Source organism: Podarcis muralis, chromosome 17 (assembly GCF_964188315.1).
Source record: "Podarcis muralis chromosome 17, rPodMur119.hap1.1, whole genome shotgun sequence".
In the NCBI taxonomy this organism is placed as follows: Eukaryota; Metazoa; Chordata; class Lepidosauria; order Squamata; family Lacertidae; genus Podarcis; species Podarcis muralis.
Genome location: NC_135671.1, coordinates 9,968,032 through 9,987,823, shown reverse-complemented (window position 1 = coordinate 9,987,823; position 19,792 = coordinate 9,968,032). Strand labels below are relative to the sequence as shown.

At 42.9% G+C, this 19,792-nt stretch overlaps 1 protein-coding gene across 3 annotated transcripts; it reads left to right on the top strand.

Moving 5' to 3' along the window:
- Window positions 1–2,320: 2,320 nt before the first annotated feature.
- Window positions 2,321–19,273, top strand: C9orf72 (C9orf72-SMCR8 complex subunit). Of its 3 annotated transcripts, XM_028711463.2 has the most exons (12): window positions 2,322–2,475; window positions 5,505–5,984; window positions 6,970–7,029; window positions 8,433–8,528; window positions 9,622–9,686; window positions 10,511–10,583; window positions 10,895–11,011; window positions 12,414–12,649; window positions 13,992–14,033; window positions 14,132–14,189; window positions 16,165–16,274; window positions 16,369–19,273. In XM_028711463.2, exons 2-12 carry the CDS (start codon window positions 5,541–5,543, stop codon window positions 16,553–16,555), a joined length of 1,488 nt encoding a protein of 495 aa, XP_028567296.2. In that variant the 5' UTR covers window positions 2,322–2,475; window positions 5,505–5,540; the 3' UTR covers window positions 16,556–19,273. The 3 variants fall into 3 exon arrangements, with proteins under 3 accessions (XP_028567300.2, XP_028567296.2, XP_028567297.2); XM_028711464.2 differs by lacking the exon at window positions 13,992–14,033 and having other exon boundaries at window positions 2,325–2,475; XM_028711467.2 differs by lacking the exons at window positions 13,992–14,033; window positions 14,132–14,189; window positions 16,165–16,274; window positions 16,369–19,273 and having other exon boundaries at window positions 2,321–2,475; window positions 12,384–12,521.
- The last annotated feature ends 519 nt before the right edge of the window (window positions 19,274–19,792 follow it).

The following is a 19,792-nucleotide window of genomic DNA, read 5'->3' as shown; positions in this document are numbered from 1 at the left end:
TGTCTGGGGTCCCACTGATTCTGGTATAGGCTATAGGTTTGGCTATAGTGCTCCTATACCTATACCTAAGGCTATGCTTAGATGCCCAGCTGAAGGCATGTTTAGCAGCTTCAGCTACTGTGCCAGTTTATTGTTTATTTGTTTCTTTAAAAATATGCTTTGCCTTTTTAAAAAAAGAAACAAAGCATACTCAAGGAAGCTTGCCACCAACTGTCTCGACATTTTTTGTTGCAGCCTAGAATACCATTAGCCTTTTTTGCTGCTGCAACACACTGTTGACTCATATTAAGCTTGCGGTCAACTAAGACCCCTAGCTCCTTTTCACATGTACTACTGGCAATCCAGGTGTTCCCCATCTTATATTTGTGCAGCTGGTTAAATTCATTTTGTTAGTTTTGGCCCAGTTCTCCAAGGCAGTCATCTCACAACTTAAGGCAGCTCTCACTTGTTTCTTACTTTTACAGTGGTACCTCAGGTTAAGTACTTAATTCGTTCTGGAGGTCCGTTCTTAACCTGAAACTGTTCTTAACCTGAAGCACCACTTTAGCTAATGGGGCCTCCCACTGCCGCCACGCCGCCGGAGCACGATTTCTGTTCTCATCCTGAAGCAAAGTTCTTAACCCGAGGTAATATTTCTGGGTTAGCGGAGTCTGTAACCTGAAGCGTATGTAACCCGAGGTACCACTGACTATAAAAGGCACAGCACAGTTTTTGTCTGTCCTAGCTAGCTTTGTTCCCTCCCTGCAGTGTATTAGGAGGACCTGGAAAACAGGCAAACATCCCCTATATAGCCGTAGGAATCATAGAATCATAGCTCTGAATCATAGAATCATAGAATCATAGAGTTGGAAGAGACCACAAGGGCCATTGAGTCCAACCCCCTGCCAAGCAGGAAACACCATCAGAGCACTCCTGACATATGGTTGTCAAGCCTCTGCTTAAAGACCTCCAAAGAAGGAGACTCCACCACACTCCTTGGCAGCAAATTCCACTGTTGAACAGCTCTTACTGTCAGGAAGTTCTTCCTAATGTTTAGGTGGAATCTTCTTTCTTGTAGTTTGGATCCATTGCTCCATGTCCGCTTCTCTGGAGCAGCAGAAAACAACCTTTCTCCCTCCTCCATATGACATCCTTTTATATATTTGAACATGGCTATCATATCACCCCTTAACCTCCTCTTCTCCAGGCTAAACATGCCCAGCTCCCTTAGCCGTTCCTCACAAGGCATCGTTTCCAGGCCTTTGACCATTTTGGTTGCCCTCCTCTGGACACGGTCCAGTTTGTCAGTGTCCTTCTTGAACTGTGGTGCCCAGAACTGGACACAGTACTCCAGGTGAGATCTGACCAGAGCAGAATACAGTGGCACTATTACTTCCCTTGATCTAGATGCTATACTCCTATTGAAGGAGTTGTAAGGGACCACGAGTCACCTTATTCAAGCCCCTGCAATGCAGGAAGCTTTTGCCCAAAGCGGGGCTCGAACCCACGACTCTGAGATTAACAGTTTCATGTTCTATCGACTGAGCTGCCCCAGCTGTAAAGGGACGAAAGAACCAGCAACGAAGGGGGGCGGGACGCACCTGTGCAAACACCGAGGAGGCGGGTCTTATAGCATCAGGTTTAAGAGAGTCTCTCAATGAGGGTTTTTATCCCAGACGTTCGGTTCCCAATTAACAGAACTTAGCGTCCTCCATATGCGGGGCAGGAGGGCTGGAAGCACTTTTAACCTAGTGAATAACCAATGGGGTCCTTTAGCTGCCCATCGTGTCGCGAGGCTTTTAAATGCACAATGCTAGCTTTCCCTGCCCTTCGTTTGCATGTGTGAGTGGAAATTTGTTATGACCCTCATGGTCCCTTCCAGCTCCACAATACTATGAATCTATTATCAGCATAATTTCAAAGTATAATTTCAGTCCTACGCTCTTCCTCAGTAGCATGTTGGACGCCTTCTGACCTGAGGGGTTCATCTTCCAGCGTCAAAACTTTTATATGCCTGTTGTCCATGGAGTTTTCTTGGCAGGGATACTGGAGTGGCTTGCTGGTTCCTGCTCCAGGTGGATCACGTTTGGTCAAAACTCTCCACTATGACCTGTCCATCTCGGGTGGCCCTGCGTGGCATAGCTCATAGCTTCTCTGAGTTATTCAAGCCCCTTCACCACGGCAAGGCGTGAAGGGGTCTATTCAATATACAGCACTGTAAAACACTTGGAAACAGCAACGACTGGAACTGGGGAGCCGGAAGTCTATAGCGCACACGACTGGTTTTTTTGCCTGTACCTCTACGTCGGCTTTCCGTTTCCTCATAGGAGCGCGTGAGAGAGAATCTCTCGTCTCCGAAGGGCCGGCCGGCGCGCACGCGCAGTGGCCGGGCGCCCTCCCATGCTCTGTGTTTACATTCGAGGGCTGCCCGGGCGGGCGAGGGGGCGATACTTCCGGCCCTCAGGTGGCCGCGTGCCTTTCCCTTGACGTCTGAGGGTGAGTGGGTCGGTTTCACCTGTGGGTGCGGTGGGGTTGCGGGTGGGTGGGTCTCCTCCCAGCCCCGCGGCGGCGGCGGCGGGTACTTCAGGCTGGTGTGCCGAAATTGTGCCGCCGGTGCGCAGGGTTGGATCCTGCTCGCGGGGGTTCCCATAGCTACCTGGCTGGATGCTGAGAGGGCAAGATGGTGCGCTAGGTCAGCCTCCTTGCGCTCGTTTTCCAGAGCAGGGAAGATTTCCAGGTGCACCGAACATGGGCGTAGGCGGGGGGGGGGGTCAGGGAGGGGAGCTGCCCCCCTAAAAATCAATTAAAAATCAATAAAAATACTTAACTAACCGAGGTTCTGCGCCCCCCTCCCCAACAAAAATCCTGGCTACGCCCATGGCACCAAAGGGTACTGGCTTGGAGGTTGGAAATTTTGGGGGCTTACCTGGCACCCCCAAACTCTGCCCTCCAGCTGTTTTTGGACTACAGTTCCCATCATCCCTGACCACTTTAGCGGCTAGCTAGGGGTGATGGGAGTTGTAGTCCCCAAACAGCTGGAGGGCCAAGTTTGGGGATGCCTGGCTTAGCCATCATAGCTCATCTTGCTCAAAACAAGGCTTTGGAGCTTAATTCCTATGCTTTTGATTCTGCGGTGGGGTGCTGTCGCCGCAGGGCACGATCCGTCTATGAGCACCCATCAAGTTATGAACATGATGGAACGCAATCGAAAAGAGAGCAATCTCTCAGAAACAAGAGCTTCACAGATACTGCGCCTCAGTGTCTGCAGGTTTCAGATACTGCTTGTCCAACGCTGCGCCCAAATCGGACACAGCCTCTCCCGACTCAGATGTTTTGCTCCTGATCGCATAATAACCAGTTCTGTGTGGGTCGAGGGTTCAAATCTATAACTCTGCCCGAATGTACATGGCAATTTAGATTTTGATTTTCCCATCGTAACATGATTGAAAACTGATCACGCATCTGAAAGTGCAAGGTTGAAATAATTTTGATCGTCACAATTGATAATTAAAACTTGTTAAGCAGAATTGAAATAATTATTTCTTGGCGGCCTTGACAAAAATCCCATTGTGTGCAGTATTTGAAATCTGTCAGGCACTAGGCGCATTTTGCGACCAAGTGAAGATGACCGGGTGCCAGGGTGGTATCTGATGTCTCTACCATCTGTAGGTGCCTAGGGATCCTTGGATCTGTACTGTTTTTACACACTAGCAACACATCATGTAGAATTCTATCCACTATATTTTATCAGCACAATCAGAATTAAGTTCAGGAACCAAAAAAGTCATATTGAAAAGTACGACTTTCAAGTTCTCTGGCCCCAAAATGGCAACTGGGCATTCCATTTTGGCGACTCTAACCCTGGTTTAAGGAGCCATTTGGTGCCCAGCTTATATATCTGAGTTTGTAACACTGCTGTGTGTAATGCATATTCTATATTATCCTACATAGGTCATTTATTTTTATTAACGTCTTGGTTGAAATTATTTTTTCCCTTTTTGTGTGTTCAGATCAGTTGTGTATACAGATACAGAGACTCCTGTTTCAAGTTTTTCAGTATGTTTATATTATGGCTGTAGTCAGATCAGTCTTGTTTCTTAGAAGTAAATTCAGCTGAAATTAGTTGAAGTTGCTTTCAGGTTGACTAAATGCGTTGAGACAGTCATATGCTGTTGTTTATAGTCATGTGATTGCTTGCAGTGTAGGTCAAAATCAATGCGAAATATGTTGAAAACATGGAACTTGCATTTCATTACGGAACTTCCTCACTATTGCATGACTTCCTTCTTGGCTTTCAACACAAAGTCCACTGGAACTGCTTTGCTTGCGTGAGAATATGACTTTGAAAAGCATTGACATTGATTTCCTTCTGCTTCCGGCAATGCTTCCTGCATTTGTTGGTGTTATAACATGGAAACATTATTTAAAGTAGCATTTTCCTTTTCTGTTATGCCTCTTATTTTATTGACTGATGTTGCTATTATTAATTGATGATTCTCATCCTACCACCAATTTCATGTACAGTCATACCTCATGTTATGGCTGCTTCAGGTTTCGGGCTGCCGACCACGGGAAACCTGGAAGTACCAGAACGGGTTACTTCCGGGTTTCGCCGCATGTGCAGAAGTGCTGAATCGTGCTTTGCGCATACGCAGAAGTGCCAAATCGCACCGGCACCGGCGCAGACCCGGCGCTTCAGGATGCGAACGCTGCGGGTTGCGGACATGCCTCCATCATGGATTACGTCCGCAACCCAAGGTTCCACTGTAGGAGCAGAAGCATTGCATGGTTTGTTATTCTGCTAGCTGTGCAATCATCTCTCTGAGTTCAATGAGGCTTACTCCAAGTAGGTGTGGATTCTTGGCCCTTATAAAAATGTTGAAATGTTACTTACTACATAAGGAGTTATAGTGGAGAGCAACTCTTCTTTTGTATTACCACAATCCTAAACATGTTTACTTGGATGCACTTCCTACTGTTTCTGAAGTTCCTTAATTACTAGAAGTACAATCACAACGTATTTAATCTCCTATTCTGATACTGGTATGTGATGATATAGCATCAATTTCACTAGTGCTAAATATGGGATGCTGGTGGCGTTGTGGGTTAAACCCCAGAGCTTAGGACTTGCTGATCAGAAGGTTGGCGGTTCGAACCCCAGCGACGGGGTGAGCTCCCATTGCTCAGTCCCTGCTCCTGCCAACCTAGCAGTTCGAAAGCACATCAAAGTGGAAGTAGATAGATAGGTACCACTCCGGCAGGAAGGTAAATGGCCTTTCCGTGCGCTGCTCTGGTTCGCCAGAAGCAGCTTAGTCATGCTGGCCACATGACCTGGAAGCTGTACACCAGCTCCATCGGCCAATAAAGCGAGATGAGTGCCGCAACCCCAGAGTCGGCCACGACTGGACCTATTGGTCAGACGTGAATGAGGTACCTTTAAATATGGTACCTCTGTTGTATATATTACTGTCAGATGTTTTATATGAATCCTGCTATGCTCACTCTCTGCTTTGTTCAAACTCTAGGTTTTTGGTATCGGTCATGTGACAGTCGGGGTCGCCATGTCTGCTTTGTGTCCTCCTCCTTCTCCTGCTGTTGCCAAGACTGAGATTGCCTTGAGTGGAGAGTCCCCATTGCTGGCTGCTACTTTTGCCTACTGGGACAATATTCTTGGTCCCAGGGTCAGGCACATCTGGGCCCCCAAAACAGACCAGCAGCTTCTCAGTGATGGAGAAATAACATTTCTTGCAAACCATACTCTGAATGGGGAAATACTTCGTAATGCAGAAAGTGGTGCAATAGACGTGAAGTTTTTTGTTTTGGCTGAGAAAGGAGTCATTATCGTGTCCTTAATTTTTGATGGGAATTGGAACGGGGACAGAAGTACGTATGGACTATCGATAATCCTTCCGCAAAGTGAGCTTGGCTTCTACCTTCCCCTTCACAGAGTATGTGTCGACAGGCTGACACATATTATAAGAAAAGGACGGATATGGATGCATAAGGTAGGATACTTCTTCATGGTAACCACTTTTAAGTCTGGAGCCTTGTGATTGGCTAAGCATAATACTTGCCAGCAGATGGTGATCTAGGCAAATAAATTCGAGATCTTCCTTCTCCTGCTCTTGATTTTGGGAGCCCTGACACTCTCATCCATAGCTCAGCATGATCATTTTTAAGTTTATTATGCCTACACAAGAGTAAGCCTTTTCCTTGCACACACAAAGCCACTTTGCTCTATCTGCGAGGTGCAATTCCCCCAGAACTTTAACATGACCTACAGCAACACAAGAACAATCTTTGTTCTTTGTAGTGTGTGTTATTTTTACTTAGTAAAATACGTGTATGGCTTTTCCATATGCTGCTCAAGACTTTGATGGCCATGTGTATTTATTTACTTCAGTTATTTAAATAGTTATCAGTCACACTTTCATGGAAAAATAACAAGGTGGTCTACTCTCATGCACCCTGTCTTGGTCATTGCCTGCAAAAGAAATACACAGTGCACAAGGCTTTACTTCGAAAAATATCCAGGGCATTGGTCTTTCCAAGAAGTATAATCTTTCCAGTTCATTTTAGTATGGGACACTTGGGCTTTTTATTGGAAGAATCTTATGATCTGAAGTGCAGCTGTGTGGAAGTAAGTCACTCAAATCAGACGCTTTTCTCTTTTTTTGTATGTTGGACCCTACTCAACTACAGAGCTGCTCAAGGCAGCATACGTATGTGGTGGTATTATCCCATTTTACCTCACAAGAACTCAATGGACTAGGTTAGGCTGAAAGCATCTGGCTGAACACAGATCTCCTTCTTTTAGCCTGTTTAGAATTGAATGTGATTTTGTTTTGAGTAAGATACTGCAGCTTAGTTGGGTCATTGTGAATCTGATGTCTTTTTATAGATTGCTGGCCGTACGGTGTATGGGTTAAAACATGTACACATATGTACTAGAACCTTTCTTTTAAAAATAACAATTTCCTCCATGCCTAGGAAAGGCAAGAACACATTCAGAAGGCTGTCCTGGAGGGCACAGAGAGAATGGAAGACCAGGTAAGAATGGTGAAAGCAGAGAGACTCTGCACACATTTCAATATTGACACTTCATGTCCCATCAGTTTCAAGTGGAAGGATTACAAGTGTTCTTGGTTCCTTTCCAATTCAACCACATCCATCTGTAGAAGCTGCTACTGCGGGTTCCTCTGGGTATCGGGAACGTTTTTTATCTCTAAGAGAATGATTTCCATGAAGATGGAATAGAAACACTGAGCAAACTGGAAAAAAAACCATATGCCAACTCCATGCCATTGTGGAGCGAAGTAGAATTCTGAGTGGTATTTTATTCTCTTTGTACACAGGCCATCTAAATGAAGAGTGGTGTTTTTTAAAAAAATGATGGCTTCTTCAGTTTATTTGTACAATCAACTTCCTGTCAAAACTGAAGATCTTACTAGATCATTGGTTTATCAGGCAAAAGAACTGGCAGTGCATGTGTTTTGGGCTACAGCCGGCTGGGAGAGGGTTTATTATACAGCAGGGTTGGGGAACATCAAGCCCAGAGACCAAATGTGGTCCTCCAGGCATCTTTGCCTAGCCCTTGGGAATTTCTCCAACTCCCCCCCTCCCCAGCTCACACTTCTCACCAGCTGTTTCTTCACACCCTGCTGTATATTTTGCCTGGCTGGAATATTTCCTTGAATTCTGATGGCACCTTTCCGTTGCCTGCATGGAGGATAGAAGGATATGTGTGAATGTGTACAGAAACGAGCTTGTGCAAAGGTTACATTTACTGTCACTGTTCCACCCACTTTTGCCTCTGGCCGCACCCAGCCCTGGGAAATGGCCCCCCAAAAGTTGCCCAGTAGGGAATGTGGCCCTCGGGTCGAAAAAGGTTCCGCATCCCTGTTGTAGATGACCTTAGGGAAACGGTACTTAACAAGGAATGAAACCACAAGTATTTTCTCTTTATCAACTGTAAACTCTAGCAATACATTAACTTATTCATTTTTCTCTGTTTGTCCTATATCTGCCCAGGCTCTTGAATTTTATTTAACCAAGTAGTCTAACACAAGAGCTTAGAAACTCCGTTTTAAAATTGCATTCAGTTCAAAAATTATATTCATGGTTTACTAAGTAATTATTCTGTTAGGTTGGAACAAATCTGGAAAATAAAGCATTGAATCAAACTAAGTTATATTCTGAGCAGACCTATTAAAATCAGTGGGTTCAACTAACTGACTTGACCCACTGGAGCAGATTTTGGGGATGTGGGAAGCTGTTGGGTTGGGTGGAAGGTGAAGTCCTGTCACACAAGCAGACATCTACTTCCATAACATTGAATTATTTTACCGGTTTCTTGTTACTCTTTCTTCTCCAAAAATGTTTAGCCTATTCAGGTTCTGTTCTTTAAGTACACCCTCTGCTTTTTATTTCATAAAACATTATTTATTGCATAGGGCCAGAGCATCATTCCAATGCTGACAGGGGAAGTTATTCCTGTAATGGAGCTCCTTTCATCTATGAAATCACACAGCGCGCCAGAAGAAATAGATGTAAGTCTTACTGTTAGCTGCTTCATGAAAGGAAGCAGCTCTTCCACTCTTTCCCTTTCTTTGAAGTGCCTTTAATAAAATGAATTGCAGCTCATTAGCCAATGGATTTCTAGCTTTTGGGGTTTTTTTGGCCAGTACAGTACAGAATTTATACCAGGGTACATGCAAACACACATCATTTTATTTGTATGCCAACCTTTCAAGAGTTAAAATCCTGCTTAAGGCTACTTTCAACATGAAAAAATACATAATTAACAAAAGTAGTCTTAAACAAAAACACCGAAAAGCGCACAACCAAACTGAGCAATATAAATCATAGTAAGATCTATAATAAAGATACCAAAAATTAAAATCAATAACAGCAACAGCAACCCTCCCCCCCCCAAACCTCTAAACAACACCCCAGCCCAAGAGTCTGTTCAGCATTCTCAGCTTTTGTAGCTGGAGTCAGTCCAGGCCCTGCCTTCCCAGGCCAGATGGAAAAAGGTCTGCAAGGCAGACAGCAGGTCTTCCAGGACCCGCAGCCAAGGGCACATCTCACAAACAACACAGCACCTTTTAAACTGTACCGGATTAATTGCATGTGGTCTGGTCTGTACGTAGCTCTTTAAAGTGCAAAAAATTATCAAAATTGTGATTCATTCCACAGGAGTTTTTAAAAAAATCTAGGGAGAGTTCAAAGGTAGGATCTTTTTAGATCCTAGGCATTCTTTTACTGGATCATTAATGCATCAACAAAACAAATATACTGATACAATGGTGGGTGTGGAGCTTGTAAAGCTGGCGGTGGAGGGTTATACAGGCAAAGCAATGAACATTTAGTTCCACAGCCACTCTCTTCCTTGCTTGAATTGTGAGAAAGGATTGGCGCTTGTGTCCACACAGGTCCCTGGATGATAAAGGTCCTTTGGAATAAGATGTAGGATAGAAAATAAATGAAATGTATTAAAATTCTGACTTCGTCTACTTCCTTATTTTGTATAAATCTCAGTAATTTTTTTGCGTTAAAATAGGATTGGTTCCTGGGCTGTTTGTCATTTGTAGCGTATACACCATGACTAATCTTCCTCCCTGTGCTTTTATCACATTCCAGATAAGTGACACGGTGCTTAGCGATGATGACATTGGAGACAGCTGTCACGAAGGTTTTCTTCTTAAGTATGATCATTTGCTTTTGGGAAAGTACTTCTAAAGCAGAGACTTGGGGAAAGAGGGAGGCGATTGGTGACTTGATGAGCGGGGAAGAAAAAATCGCTTTTATTTTTTGGTAGGGTTTTTGCCTATAAGCAAGCCTCTTTTCAAGGACGCAGGTGGCGGTGTGGCCTAAACCACAGAGCCTAGGACTTGCCGATCAGAAGGTTGGAGGTTCGAATCCCCGCGACGGGGTGAGCTCCTGTTGCTCGGTCCCTGCTCCTGCCAACCTAGCAGTTCGAAAGCACCTCAAAGTGCAAGTAGATAAATAGGTACCGCTCTGGCAGGAAGGTAAACGGCGTTTCCGTGCGCTGCTCTGGTTTGCCAGAAGCGGCTTAGTCATGCTGGCCACATGACCCAGACGCTGTCTGCGGACAAACGCCGGCTCGCTCGGCCTATAGAGCGAGATGAGCGCACAACCCCAGAGTCGGTCATGACTCCTGTCCTATAATGATTACTGCAGAGTAAAACAAGATGTTCACATAGGAGTTTAAGGCAATTCATATACTTACACAAAAATGTGAGTAGCTATTAAATGGTATCCTTTAATTTTGTTTTGTTTTGCACATTTTGTCTGAAGTCTAGATTTGTAGTAGTTTAATTTCAGGTGGCTGAACTAACCATATAGTTCTGGCCCTTGGTGTTTGATTTTAGTACAGACTACATACCACATTTGGAAACGTTAGTATTGTTGACAAGAAAACGCTTTGCAAAGTCTTTTTAGCTGCTGCATGTAAACTTCTTGTGAAGTATTTCATATTACTTTGTATGCCTCTCTTTTTGATTTGCAGAGCCATCAGTTCACACTTGCAGACCTGTGGCTGCTCGGTAGTTATAGGAAGCAGTGCAGAAAAAGTTAACAAAGTAAGCATCTCCTATCTTATAAAGGTTAGATTACCAAGCAAAACAATATGCTGCCAGAAATCATAGGCGTTAGTCCTTTGATTTCTTATCTTACCTGTAAAGGGCAGGGGGAGGGATTATTCTAGCAACAAAATATGAATCTTGTGTACTTAGAAAATGACAATATAACTGGCAAAAAGTCATTTGGGTTCCTGTAATTGGCAAGTAGCAACTTCCCAATTACTATAACATATAAAAAAATTCATTTGCAAGTTTTCTCTTTGCTAAATTTCCCTGCCGATAAGTATTTTTACTGTATTTTTGTATTACAGATAGTACGGACGCTGTGCCTCTTTCTTACTTCAGCAGAGCGAAAGTGTTCTAGGCTGTGTAGAAATGAAACTTCCTTTAAGTATGAATCGGGGCTTTTTGTGCAAGGATTACTGAAGGTGAGGTCTTTGATTTGCTCAACTACATTTTGTCAGGAGCCAATAACTTTAGTCATTAGTTTTCTAATCAAATGAAGTATTGTTGTGCTTAGATTGATCAATTATTTATTTTGTTAGCATCTTTATTAATGTCCTTTAAAATTAAAATACAGATTTTTGGTAGGTTTTTCCTTGAAGTGAGGAGGTTGGAAGCATTTATCCAGCAGGACAAAGGAAGCATAGATTAAACTGCTAATTTGCATTAACACAACTACTATTTTTTAAGGGAAATGTACTTTCCTGTCTGTTCTTCTCTTGCTATGAAGTATAAAGATATATCAACATCTTTCCTTTTCTTCTCGCACTTAAATGTGTCATATAGTGGAAACTGGAGAAATCTTTTTCTGAAAGTGATACTGGTAATTGACTAGAAATGTAAAAAATAGGTTGGGGTTTTTTATATAAAAAAAATGGCAGTCCAAACTGGACCTTTAAAACTTTAAAAAACTTTAAAAGCAATAATTGCCCAAAAAAAACATCCCCAGGGGGGAGGGAAGAAAACTGGTAACAATAGTGAACAAAACTGCAAACTGCAGTTGTGTTTCCCTCTCTAACACAGTCATAAATTTCATTTATGAATCACTTCTCATTAGGCATCATGAAGTGAATTACAGTATAACATATATAAAACCAGCTAAAGTAATTGCAAACAGAAAAATTTCAGTGATTTCAGTGGAATACTTCCCTCTGAGTTTTCCACGGGGGCATTCACTATCCACAATGTGGAGTCCCCTGTGCATTCATAGAGTTTCTATGCATGTTTACTCGTAAGTAAGCTCAAATGTAAGGCTGTAACAGAGTCTGCTTCCTGTATGGAGAACATTCAAACTCTTATAATTCAATCCGTAGCAAGTTTACTTGTGTGTTAGCCCCACTAAGTTCAATTAAGCTTATGTCCACGCACATCAAGGCAGAAATCCTAAACCTGCACCCAAGGGATTAAGTAGCTCAGTTGGTTAGAGCATGGCGCTGATAATGCCAAGGTTGCAGGTTCGATCCCTGTATAGGACAGCTGCATATTCCTGCATTGCAGGGGGTTGGACTTGATGATCCTCAGGGTCCCTTCCAATTCTGCAATTCCAGGATTCCTACTGAATTTGTTGAGACTGTATATGTGCTAAGAACTGAATTGTAATATGCTGAGTGCTGTCCATACAGAACACATCCTAAGTGTAACATATGTATATATGTGCGTGTGAGAGAGCGTGTGAGTGTGTGTGAGAGAGAATTATCTAATTTACTGCCATATCATGTTAATAAATCAAAATGTTTAAAATTGTAATCTGATAGTGCCTTATAGTTTTTGATTCCTCTGACCTTTTTTTTTTTTTAGTAACTGGACTAATTGTTTTCACTGTGACAGGATGGCACTGGAAGTTTTACGTTGCCTTTCCGTCAAGTGATGTATGCTCCGTATCCTACCACACACATTGATGTAGATATCAACACCGTGAAACAGATGCCTCCTTGCCATGAACATATCTATAACCAGCGGCGGTACATGAGATCAGAGCTAACAGCTTTCTGGAGAGCCACTTCAGATGAAGAGATGGCTCAGGATACCATTATCCATACGGACGAGAGCTTCACCCCTGATCTGTATGTGTTCTTGTAGAGTTGCAGAATTTCAGATGTTGACACCAATCATGGTTTAAATGCAGTGTCTAGATAACATTTCGGTTCCGTTTTGTCATCCAGGCAAAATTTCTGCCCTGAGATTAGGACCAAATTACCCAAGCAAGTTAAACCACAGAGCCTAGGGCTTGCCGATCAGAAGGTCGGCGGTTCGAATCCCCACAATGGGGTGAGCTCCCGTTGCTCGGTCCCTGCTCCTGCCAACCTAGCAGTTCGAAAGCACGAACTGCAAGTGCAAGTAGATAAATAGGTACTGCTCTGGCGGGAAGGTAAACGGCGTTTCCGTGCACTGCTCTGGTTTGCCAAAAGCGCCATAGTCATGCTGGACACATGACCCGGAAGCTGTACGCTGGCTCCCTCGGCCAATAAAGCGAGATGAGCGCCACAATCCCAGAGTCGGCCATGACTGGCCCTAATGGTCAGAAGTCCCTTTACCCAACCAATATTGAAAGCCAGCAGTCATTTTTTTCCATTTTGCACGGGTGAGATTCTACCTTTTGAATGGGGAGTCCTTTGTTCTCCCTCAAGAATTGTAAAACAACTGAGCACTTCTTCCCTATGAGTTTCTTAGGGTGTTTCCGCAGCTATGAGAATTTGATTTCTGTCTCCACCAAAAACTCTTCTGAGATGCCATCCTTTGGGTGGCTAATGGCATGAGAAGTAGGATCACCAAAGTGGTTATCCTCTACAAGATTTGGAAGCTTCTTAGCTTTTTTCATAAACTAGCAGCAAGAAGTGATCAGGTAGACTCGTCGCACAATTCATTCATTTGGGTCCGGTTTATACATGCATGTATATGGGATGGCTCCACTGAAAAACGCAGGGCCAAATTCAGCTAACCAGGTACACTAGCGAAAGCCTGTGCAAGGTCTCCTGCTAGCACACTGGGGCTTTCCCCCGTCTCTGCCCCGCTGTGCCTCTCCCAAATCTGCTCTGGAGGATCTGGAGAACCCCCAGTGGCAGAGGAGAGGGTCCCATATAGCAAGCAGAAATGCTTGCACTGATGGAACGATTGCCTTAGTGTGACCCTGAGTTCCAACCATGGTGTTTGAGATGATGAGAGAAGAAGTTCTCTGGTATTTGGTCTGTGAGAGCTCATTCATAAACACAAATTAGCACTTGAGGCTGTAGTAATCGAGTCATGAGCCGGCCTTCGTCATGGGTTATCCTTTAATTACAATTGGCACAGTTTAGTCTCATTTTGTATACGAAGTATTGTGCGCGTCTATAAAAGTATTTATATAGAAGAGTTTGCCTGCTATTTTTGCATGATTTTTTTTTTTACTAGCCCTACTTTATATTTTAGATCACATATAAGAACAGTGGGACTTCTGGGTTTTCGAATGCTGTAAGGAATTATCGATTACAGATACCGAATGGTACTTCAACTTTGCATTGTGAATGAAACTCAACATATTACTGCATGCTTCCTCTGTATTTTTACAGGAACGTTTTCCAAGATGTCCTTCACCAAGACACTTTAGTAAAAGCCTTTCTGGATCAGGTAACTGTTCATTCTAATGAGTTAAAGCTGATGAGTGATATATCACCTATTTTAATTTTTTTAATGAGTTCCTTTTGTGTAGTTGTAGCCTTAAAAAACACCACTCAAGTGGTTCCATTCTGTAGTACAGTGGTACCTCAGGTTAAGTATTTAATTTGTTCCGGAGGTCCGTTCTTAACCTGAAACTGTTCTTAACCTGAAGCACCACTTTAGCTAATGGGGCCTCCTGCTGCTGCCGCCCCGCCGGAGCACGATTTCTGTTCTGAAGCAAAGTTCTTAACCTGAAGCACTATTTCTGGGTTAGCGGAGTGTGTAACCTGATGCGTATGTAACCTGAAGCGTATGTAACCCGAGGTACCACTGTATTTTAAAGCGTGATTTCAAAGAAGATGCTCTAATCTAATACTAATGAGATTAATTACCTACTGCCTGTCTTTTCTCTGTATTTGCACTCTAAAGTCAAGTCATGTGGCAATACTGGGAAAGTGCAGGAAAGCTTCAAATATAGTTAAGGGATGTAGGAATAAAATGTCTTTGTTCAGTATGCATTTAGCGTTTAGCAGATTAATTGTAGTTGTAATTGCAGAAGCATCAGCAGTTAACAAACCACTGACCAGTTAAATTTCTGAAGTTAATTATGGGACTTCGGCCAAAAATTCACTCAAATATTTTATGTTTATTGTTGATACATAAATATGTGCATCTGCATAATCTCTTTCTTTGCAAAAGCTTGTTCCCAGCCTTGCCAAACACAAACACAGCAGAACTAAAACATGAGCAGACTTGATTCTCAATGGCTGAAATTACCAGGGAAGGAAGCAGGTTTAATCCTCGCCCAAATGTGTTTCTGTGTGCATCCTTTTACATTTGCTATAAGTTGTTGCTGCCATTTACCTCCTACAGGTAAAAGTAAAAGACTGCACTTGAGAGTGGCTGTTGCAGCAAGAACAAACCACCTCTCCACTCTTTTATTTTTATTTACAGAAATCCTATCACACTCAGCATATAAATATCAGGAATATAAGAAAACCAGTATGATTTTCTAAAACTTGGCCGTTCACAAAACAAAACAGTAAAATAGAAAATTTCAGTATGAAACGTAATAAAATAGAAAATTTCAGCAAGGCACATGGCTGGGTCACAGTGCAGGGAAAGCCTGCTTAAGTAAATAAAACACTTCTTGAGCAAGGGCCGAAAACAGTACAGTGGTACCTCGGGTTAAGTACTTAATTCATTCCAGAGGTCTGTTCTTAACCTGAGGTACCACTTTAGCTAATGGAGCCTCCCGCTGCTGTTGCTGCGCTGCCGGAGCACGATTTCTGTTCTCATCCTGAAGCAAAGTTCTTAACCCGAGGTACTATTTCTGGGTTAACCTGTAACCTGAAGCATATGTAACCCGAGGTACCACTGTACTGTGTGTGTCTGCTTGATATCCAAAGGGAGTAAGGAAATTCCATAAACTAGCTGCAGCAGTGCTTAAAGCCCTGCTCCAGCTGGCTAGAAAGTGAACCTAAGGAGTATATGGAGTAGCCAAAAGTGCATCTTCTGAAGACAGTAGTAGCCAGGTAAGTGCATAAGAGAACAGGCAGTCCCTCAAGCAAGCTGGTCCCAAACTGTTTAGAGCTTTGTATACCATCAGCAAAACCTTAAATGTGGCCCAGCAGTATACTGGCAGACAGTGCTGTTTCTTCAGAAACTGTGGGTAGCCTGCCCTTACCAATGGTTCCTACTGAAGCGCATAATGTGTGCATGCAGAGCATTGAGATGCACTGCACCCTGCCCCGCCCCCCGAGTCCCTGCAAGAACCACGCTTGTCCTCTGTGTAACCAACTCCTATCATAATGTATATTTTACTAGTCTATAACATAAGGCAATGTATGGTGTGAGCCATGCGAGAGAATGCCACTAAACAGAACCCTTTCCCCTCTTTCCCCATTTAATGTGTACTGATCTTTTATGTGGCAATTCTTAACAGGTCTTTCATTTGAAACCTGGATTGTCCCTGAGGCGTGTGTTCCTCGCACAGTTCTTGTTAATCCTTCACCGAAAAGCCTTAACCCTAATCAAATATATAGAAGACGATACGTAAGTATAAAGCTCAAGGGAGCAGTGTGTTTTCTTGGCCCAGCTTTCACTGAAATCATTCCGTTTAACCACACTTTCCCCTCCCCTCCCACAGGCAAAAAGGCAAGAAGCCTTTTAAATCGCTCCGTAGCTTGAAGATAGACCTGGACTTGAGGGCAGAGGGGGACCTTAACATAATAATGGCCTTAGCTGAGAAGATCAAGCCCGGATTGCATTCATTTCTGTTTGGCCGCTCTTTCTACACTAGCGTGCAAGAGCACGACGTTCTAATGACGTTTTAAAGGTTTATTCATTTTTATGTGGGTTGGTATCTCTTCACAATGCTTCTCAAAGGTATTGTTTAAAGGGAATGTAGCATTTCTCTTCACAAACACGTGTTGTGGTCCGCTGCAACAGAATGTGTGGTTTACACTACAACGGTCTTCTTCCCCAGCCCAGTGCCGTCCAGCTGTTGTTGTTGGACTCAAACTACCATCAGTCCCACCCAACATGGCTTGTGGTCAGGGATGATGGGAGTTGTAGTCCGCCAATGTTTGGAGGGTATCACTGCGGGGGAGGCTGCAGGAAAAGTCAGAGAGGGTGCTGTCTAGACCTGCGCAGCCCAGGTAGGGTGAGGTTTCTCACTTGCCTTCTGAGCACCATGTGCCACTGCTGATTCCTGAGAGGGGAAAGAAGAAGACGCAGGAAGCTCAGTGTGGTTTGGTAGTAGGAGTGTTGGGTTGGTTCTGCCACCATGCCACTTTGCTCCCTGTGCCTCTCCCTCTCGGGAGCTGGCACCAACATTCTGTGTTTGGAAAGCAGGTGAACAGCCCTTTGCCACCCCACCCGTTGCTACTGGAATCGAGTCAGTTCAACCTAGGCATGCACCAGATGTTCCATTTTGATTACAGGGAGAGTAAACATTGGTGTGGTTTGTTTAAAGGTTAACTTAATGGCATTTTCGAAACCACAAAGTTGAGTACAGCTTTTAATGGGTTTTTTAAAGAGGATATTGGTTTATAATTTTTCTCTGTGTGTGTGGTATTGGGAGACACGTTCCATTTCCTCCTTTCCGTTGATTGCAAAACAAATGGTCAAACGTAATTTTAGGACTATCGCTTCTAGTGTGTTTGGTAATATGAACAGTGCCACCTGTTTTTTCTCCCTGCCCCCCCCCCCTTTACATATCCTTCAAAAGCCAGCAGAAACTTAAACACTTCAACACAGGCATGGAACAGGCAATGAGGCAGTACTTTCAGATGGTGTCATCAAAAGTGCCAAGCAAGTGCCAAGCAAGACTATTCTGTTGCTAATTATGTCACCCATCATGCATGTTGCACTGTGTTTTGTCAGACATAGGTGCAAGTCAGAGTGCAAATTAGGAAAGGTATGTTTTATGCTGATAGGAGCAATTGCCAAGCTTTTTCTGATGAGCTACTGAGTGAAAGCCATATAAAAATCTCCTGGATCTCCAATGCTTCTGAGCAGTTTGGGGTGAGGGGACTGGTTAGAGACAAACTTAGTTGGTACCACAACTGAAATAAGGGTAGTAGTGGCAAACGTCTACTTTTCCTCTTCAACTCTAGCATATTTACCTCTCACCTCTCAGCTTCTTCTAAACCGAAAAAAGATAAACATGTATTTGCCTGTTTTCCACTGCCTTTCATACCTTTATAATATGGTATATTTATAATGGCTTTAATGTACATGTTTTGCAAAATGCAAAGAGCTGCCATAAAAGTGCATGTCATGTACTTCAAAGGGTTTTAAATGCATGCTGCTGTTTTTTAATTTCATTTTTTAATTGTTTGCCAGGTTGGGGTTGTTCCAATACGCTAATACGTTTCTTTAAGTGCAATATTTTGTGTTCGTGATTAGGGAAAACTTACTGTCAGAAAGACATCTCTAAGCTGTTATTGAGCATTCCTTGTTATGAATTCTTATTTTCTTGGAAACCTGTTCTCCCTTCTCATCTGATGGCTGTTGCCCACATGTGATGGTGATGGCTCAGATAAAGGGTATCCGATTTAACTTTTGCATCTTGGGAAGTTGTGATTGCCAAACTTTCCCCTGTAGGAAAATGAGCAAGGTGCAGTATCTTATGTGAAGCTGACTGCATACAACAGACACTCACCAATCATTGGCTTATTACAGCCAGTAATTTAATTTGTAAAGATGTGAAGTTGCCATGTCAAAAGACTAAATTTTATTGTGGAGGTGTGGGGCCTGACAAAGCAGCTTCTACTCTTTGAAACGACTGGGATGAGGGCAGTAGAAGCTAGGCAGGAATGAGAAATGCCTCTTAGCTTAGCTCAGTGTAGGTAGCATCCCAGTGAATGGCCTGAGCACAACTCTGGTAGCCTGTCAACAGCTCTACTGTTGAGATTAAAAGTCCTGTGCAGCCATAACAAGAAGACAGACAACTGACATTTTTCTGTCTTAGGGTTAGTGATAAATTTAGAGGGAATACTGTCAGACCATGAAGATAATTGTGTTCTTTTCCATAACTTATTTTACAGAGTAATAGTCCTAGGTGTTGGTTTAAAAGCAGCTTAAAGATTTGAAACTAATATAGTATCCATTTACCTGGGCTTTTCTGTATTTTCATGCTGCTACGTCTGTGGATTGCAAGGTGCTTGAAAAAGATCAGTAGGAGAATTATTGCTGATATAATCTAGTAATGGGACAAATTCCATTTGCCATTTTCAAAAATGCATACTAGGGATAGCAAGCTATATTTTAATGTTGTTGTTGAAGTGGATTTAGCATTCTGCTGAATAAATACAGGAGACATTGCCACACAGAGAACACATTATTGAACCATATGCCTAATTGTAGATCGATGCATTTTTGGCAAATAAAACTGGCACTACCAAAAAGACATCTCTGTTGCCTGAAATATATCCTATTGTCATATTTTCACTATGAAATGTCTAAACGCTAGTAATTTGCTCTGATTTTTTGGTGCACTTTCCCCATGCATGTACTGTACATTATAATAAAACGGATAAATACCTCCATATTTTGTGTTGCACATTTTATTGCTCATGCTAAGATTAGGCTATTGAAAGCAATATTGCAAGAAGATTAGGCTATTGAAAGCAATATTGCAAGAAGATTCATGTACCAAAAGGTCTTGGCTGCCATACGCATCGTCTCAGACAGCATCACAACACTTTCTCCAGCACCTGTGTCACAGCACCATCCATAGGGACATAACTGCAATGCAAAACAGCACCAGTTCCTCCCTTTAGCTAATTTACCGGCCCAAGTATTTGTTTCTTGTAACATTAGTGCAGCTTGTTTTCTCTAGGCTGCAAGTTTGTGCCATTTCCAAACTACTGTATTGGTACTGGGATTTGACCAGAAAACAGCAACCCTGTCACGTACACAGCTTCTTGAACATTGAGGGCAGCCGGGGACAGTGTGAAATAAATAAAATGTGCATGGATTATTATTTATTTTTTAAAATGGATTGATATTATTTCAAATATGCATTTTTTTTTAAATCGTTGTACTTTAAGTGATCACATGAGATG